Here is a 6661-nt window from a genome sequence, read left to right on the forward strand (position 1 = left end):
AAAGATATATTTGAAAATATTTATTGTGTTTTGCACGGGTGTAAATGCTAGTTTAAATAGTGTTTATGAGCGCTTGAGATTCAATGTAACGAATTTGATTCCCACTATGAGTCCTACTATTTTTTTTTTAATTTCAATTTTGTTGGAGTATGTTTTAGTTCTTTGTAATTATTAACTAAGGTTTATTTCTTCCTATTAATGTATATAATTATTTTGTATATCATTTAATTTCATTTTGTTAGTTTTATTAATTTTGATAAATTCAAATTATGATATTACTCCAATGTTTTGAAATAAAAATTAAATATAATTTATAATATTTTTTAAATATTTACTTTTATACAAATATTATTAAAAGAAATAGATATAATAACGGGAACTCCGTAACACAAAAAAGTTTAGTACACTAGATTTTATTTCGTTTGTGGGATTTGAACATGAAGATAAAAGATTTAACTTTTAAGTAGATCCATCCACCATTAGACGAATAAATATTTATATTTTCTTTTATACATATGCATGTGTTGCAGTTGCAGATCCCATTCCGTATGTGAAGCATAAATATTGGAAAATAAAAATACAATTAATTTCATGTCAATTATACAATTAAAATTGCATATAATTAATGGGTATAACTACCCACACCAAACATGTAAAAGTATTGCGAACTATTATTGCTTGCACATAAATTTTGTTTGATAAATAATAGAAATGCAAATTTGACGCACATTACATTATGCAGCAGCCGATTATTAATTTCCAAAGTAAAAAAAAAAAAAAGGAAAAATGTTTTTGGGGAGGCCATTGATGCATCTTTATCAATGATATCTTTATCTGACCTCTTGCATCTCTCTCTTTCCTCTTTCTGGCAATGATTCTACAGCTCTTTCTTCCTCTCCCACTTCTCTATGTATTTTTCTCTACTCACCGCAAAGATGAAAAAGGCAACAAAAAGTGACAAAATTTAATTTTTGCCTCAATATCATTTCCCCCATCTGTAAAATGTCTTTTGCTCTATATGTGTAACATCTGCATCTCTGCTGAGTAGGTGCAGAAAGTTTTGTGCCTCTGATCCCAATATAAGGCCTCCCTCTCTCTCCCATCAATATCATCAAACTGCCCTCTCTCTCTCTCCCTCTCTACATACAACAATTAATTGTGTAAACATCTGAAGAAGTCTGAGGAGATCAGTGAATATATATCACATCACCAGAGAGAAGCCTTTGCTTGTGTGAACAAGAAACCCTTTTCCAAGTGGTCCTCACCTCATCACTTCAAACCTCAACATCACCTTTCAAATCTTTTTTTTTTTTTTTTTCCTTTTATTTTGATTCCCCTTTTCTTTTGTTTCTCCTGTCACCGTATCATACGGCGAAGGGGCCATACACATAGTTATTACATATGCGTATATAAACACACACTCACACACAAGAAAAAAAGATTGAATCTTTGTTCAAAAATATGCAAGAACAAGGCATGGGCATGATGGGTTCTGGTCAAATTGGAGGGATGAACGATGTGTCGATGGCGGCGGCGCCGGCGGAGGTGCACCACCAGCTGAAGGCGGAGATCGCTACCCACCCTCTCTACGAGCAGCTGCTGTCGGCGCACGTGGCATGCCTCCGCGTCGCCACGCCTATTGATCAGCTGCCCCTCATCGACGCGCAGCTCTCTCAGTCACACCACATCTTGCGCTCTTATGCTCAGAATCACGCCCAATCTTTCTCCCACCATGAAAGGCAGGAGCTTGACAATTTCTTGGTAGGTTTTTTCATTTTTCAGGTTTTGCTTCTTTTTTTTTCCTTAATTTGCTATCACGGGTTTTGTTAATTATCTATCATCCTTCGTGGGTGTTGTTTTGTTTTGAGAGATTAATTAGTGTTTTGTGTAAAGATTCGATTTTTTATTTTTCCCGTATTGGTTTTTGTTTGTTTTTGTGTGTTGAACAGGCACAGTATTTGTTAGTTTTGTGCTCATTTAGAGAGCAGCTGCAGCAGCATGTCAGAGTCCATGCTGTTGAAGCAGTCATGGCCTGCCGTGAAATTGAACAGAATCTGCAATCTCTCACTGGTAACAAACATCTCTCTCTCTCTCTCTTTCTTTATACAAACAGACAATCAATTAGTTCAAATAAAACCTTATTTAACATAAACAAATTAAGTTCAAATAAAAATCTTATCTAAAATAAAAGTTATGAACGGCTTGCATTAATATTATAAAGTATTTGTACTTCACTTATAATGTATGTGCACTTTCTTGCATTTACAGGACCACGGAAAAGAAAGTGCAATTATTTTATATGTTAGTAAAATGCAAGATATGTAGTTTTTATGTTAAATGAGATTTTTACTATAAACCAATTTTATATATGAGATTATTTATATGTGTATCTATATTCGTATATTTTATCTCGATAATAGGTTTAGAAATGAGTAGAGTGTAAGAAACATGCAGATTTTATTGTTATTTATCATTGTGCTACCATCCAAAGAATTATTCAAGAACTTGTGGCAGTCTAATATAAGTTTTTAACCCATCCATTTAAATTAGAGTATTGAAAAAAGGTATTTATGCATATGTAAGAAAATATATATCAATGTTAAACTCTTTTATTAATATAAATATTGTGGATGGGTTGATTGTTTTGGTAGGCAGGAGGATAAGAAAGTGATTTGGGGTATTTTGTAAGATAGTGTGACCGTACAACAAGAGGTGGGTAGAGTGCTCTTCATCAAAAAAGAGTAGTTTATTTAGTTAGGAAGAGTTTTAGGTGGGGTTTGAGTGATAGGAGGGATTTGCACAGCAAATTGATAATGAAGTAACAAATAATTAGCATCTATATATCCCACTAACAACCGAATTAGGATTCATGCATTTGAATATCTTTCTTGCTATTGTTGCATTGCTATATGATTGTATCTTTGATTTATAATCCTAACTACCTAGGGTAGAACACAACTTTCTTGTCTCCTAAGTTATTTATTTATTATTTATTTGTTTTTCTTATAAAACTATTATCAATAGTGATTCATTATTTCTCTCGTGATGTTTTAAACCCCCGATCTAATAGTTGAAAGAAATGCATCTTATAACCAACTGTCTCATTCTCGGGTGGAATGGTCATTTTGTTAAGGGACGTTTATTTGGAGCAATATATTAGACTGGCAGTAAATATGGTCGAACAATTACATGATCGAATATTCATTTTTGTGTATCAAGAAATCATACAAAGTAAACACGGCCTTAAAGTTTAAACCAATTAATGTCTATTTTTCTCCGAGTCTTGATGTATATGTGCCGACTATATTGAGCTTGGTAGTATTAGTAAAGTATGAAATTTTTGGAGGTAGATTAATGGAGGAAATAAATGCCCCAATGGTGACCATTAGTTCAAATGTATAATGAAATTTTAAGATTAAATAAGTTTTTAAAAAGGTTGAAACGTGACTTATAACAAAGGTTTTTTGGTTCAATGCATTCATGGGAAGACTTTTAGATTCATCATTAGGTGCATCAATCCAAATATAGTTAGTTATATGGAGATGCATAAATAAATCATCGGAAAAAAATTGATAATACTAGTATTTTAAATGCCGTCTATGGCCAAACTTTTAACTTCATTTTTTTGAGAGGAACTTTTAACTTCGATAGCATGAAGTTAACTTCATGTTATCGAACTTTTAACTTCAATAACATGAAGTTTTCTAACTTTTTGTGTCTTCTAATTATTACATATTAGTTTTATGTAATAGAGCTCAATGTTTCTCATTTATAAGAATTTTAGGTGAGATATTAAATCTTAATGTGAAGTGTTTTTATAAAGAGGATTATATTTATGAGTTTTTGGTGTTCTAGACATAGGAAGACACCTATTGTAAGTGCATAGAAGTGATAAGATAGAACAACAAATTTTGTAAAATATTTTCCAGCATGGATTTCAGTTTATGAAATTTTGTTGTTAAAGGGAGACACGGCTTCCTCTACATCAGTTTTATAACTGCTAACATGAATTCCATTTCAAAGTTTTTCTTTTTCCTGAAAGCTCCTTTAAATTGAATTCCATTTTATATTGTGTACAACTAGACAAATATATTGCTTTTGGAGACCTTGCCTCCATATGTTTTTCATGCTCAATGAAGACACCCCATTATTCTGTTACAATTGATCATTTATAGACTAGACTAGACACACTTAATATGATCAACAATGATCATATTGGTAAGACGCTTTCCCTCTAACCTCGGGTTGAAGGTTTGAGTCGCCATAGGGAAATGGAAAATCATTATTGATCCCCTTTTTTAAAAGAAGAAAAAAAAAATGATCACGTTATGATCTATATGTTTTTGTTAGGAAGAAAAAAAAAAGAAGGGAAATCAAGTGTTTTGGTTAGGAAGTGAATTGCAAATAAAGGAACCTCTTGTGAGAGAACACAACCTATATTTTCCACTATTTTCACATGTTCTGTAGGGTGATAATTTTCTCTGGACATGATGAATTTTTTTTTCATCATAGGGTAATGTCTCATTTAAAATGTCGGAAAAAAAGGTGGGATAAACATTTTTTTTCCATCCTAGAGAACATAGGATTTAAAAAGGTGGAGACTACTAAAATATTTCTTCATCTTTTCTTATCTTGTATTTACTTGTGATAAATTTGCAAAATAAAAAAAAAAAATGCATCTCGAAGTAAATCTTGTCACATGCCTCATCTGTTGGGGACATATAATTTGGATCAAGATCCAAACAGTAATATATATATATATATATATATATGATTTTGTTCTTGAATTCCTATAATGCAATGAAGTGTATAATCAAGATCCCCCAGAATGATTCTTAATGAGGTATTGCTGATCCGTTTTTGGTCAGTTACAGTTCCATTATTGCATTGGAACTCAATATATGATGCATGCTTTTGTTTCCTTTCCAAATATGGATATTGATGCAGGCCAAAGCATTAATGGTATCCAGTTTACTGTTAAATTTTCAACTACAAAACCAACATAAAACATGTGCTTATGCATAAAGTAGTTAATCTCTGTATGTCTGCATTTGGTTTGATGTTAAATTTTGATTTGTAGAAAGTGAGATTTAATTATATAAGATAGATTAATACGTTAAGAGCTAGCTTTATTGCTTCCATATGAACAGGGGCAGCACTTGGAGAAGGAAGTGGTGCAACTATGTCAGATGATGAGGATGAGCTGCAAATGGATTTCTCTCTAGATCAATCCGGAGGCGACGGGCATGACCTGATGGGATTCGGCCCATTGCTCCCCACGGAGTCGGAGAGAACTTTAATGGAGCGCGTGAGGCAAGAACTCAAGATTGAACTAAAACAGGTGAAACCAAACCACCCTCTTCCTAATCCTAGCTACCTTATGGCTCATGCTGTCAAAGTTTCAGCTGTCGATCTAAACGGATTCTTCTGCAGGGATTCAAATCAAGAATCGAAGACGTGAGAGAGGAAATACTAAGGAAGAGAAGGGCAGGAAAGTTGCCAGGTGATACCACTACTGTGCTCAAAAATTGGTGGCAGCAACACTCTAAGTGGCCTTATCCCACTGTGAGTCTCTATGAATCTTCTTAGCTATACCGACGAGGCCTTTGCCAAAATACTGAATAATACGTCCGTTTCTATGTAGGAGGACGACAAGGCAAAGCTAGTCGAGAAGACGGGTTTGCAGCTGAAGCAGATAAACAACTGGTTCATCAACCAAAGGAAGAGAAACTGGCACAGCAATTCGCAGTCAGCTACGTCTCTCAAGTCCAAGCGAAAGAGGTAGATACAGTCAAAACAACGTTGTCTTGAAGCCTGTCCATATGATATGTTAGACGTATTTCGAAGCAGAGGTCACCATGACTATTGGGAGGCAAGCTCTGCTGACTAATGATAGATTAGCTGTGGTGGAATGAGTCTCAAATACATATATATATATATGTATGTATGTATGCTTGTAGATTTGTATCTTCAGGTTGAAACCTGCTAACTGATTCACTTCTGTGAACCCTTCACTTTGTGAAAAATAACTGCTCTGTGATGATTTTCGCTACCCTGAGTAATAATTGTGTGTTTCATCATATGATGCTATCTAATGGATTTTCTAATATACAGATAGTAGACTGATCAAAGCAGTAAATTTGTACCCACATAGTTAGTAGTTTGATATAGATCATCCATCAATTGCATCAATAATATGATGGAGATGGAGTCAACGAAGGTTTAACTGTCAGGATCTCATATAAATTATTACTTCCTCCGTCCATAGAAAATAGTCCTAAAACGAGACTGCACGGATTTTAATATAAATTGTTGAATGTATTAAGTAGATAAAGGATCACACGTAAAAAGTATTATTAATGTGAAAAGAGAAAGCGACCTATCATGTGGTAGGGTATTGTCCATAAATAGAAATGAACTTATTTTTATAGACGTCTCAAAATGATAAAGAATGACTATTTTGGGATATAAAAAAAATTGAAAATATATATATTTTTTTAGATTTTCTGGAAAATATATTTTTTTATGCATAATGTTTCACACAGAAATGCATAACAGAACACATACAAATGCATTGAATTGTACAAAAAATGCATTACACATTTTCAGAAATCTAAAATTTTCACCACTGACCCACCCCACCCCCACCACCCCTAAACCC

General features: G+C 33.4%; 1 protein-coding gene across 1 annotated transcript; it reads left to right on the plus strand.

Moving 5' to 3' along the window:
• Nucleotides 1–668: 668 nt before the first annotated feature.
• On the plus strand, nucleotides 669–6080 carry LOC130994641 (homeobox protein HD1-like). Its single transcript, XM_057919702.1, has 5 exons — nucleotides 669–1761; nucleotides 1950–2070; nucleotides 5151–5341; nucleotides 5434–5565; nucleotides 5645–6080. The coding sequence occupies exons 1-5, from the start codon at nucleotides 1462–1464 to the stop codon at nucleotides 5783–5785; spliced, it is 885 nt and encodes a 294-aa protein (XP_057775685.1). The 5' UTR covers nucleotides 669–1461; the 3' UTR covers nucleotides 5786–6080.
• The last annotated feature ends 581 nt before the right edge of the window (nucleotides 6081–6661 follow it).

The sequence above is a fragment of the Salvia miltiorrhiza genome, chromosome 7, assembly GCF_028751815.1.
Source record: "Salvia miltiorrhiza cultivar Shanhuang (shh) chromosome 7, IMPLAD_Smil_shh, whole genome shotgun sequence".
Classification (NCBI taxonomy): Eukaryota; Viridiplantae; Streptophyta; class Magnoliopsida; order Lamiales; family Lamiaceae; genus Salvia; species Salvia miltiorrhiza.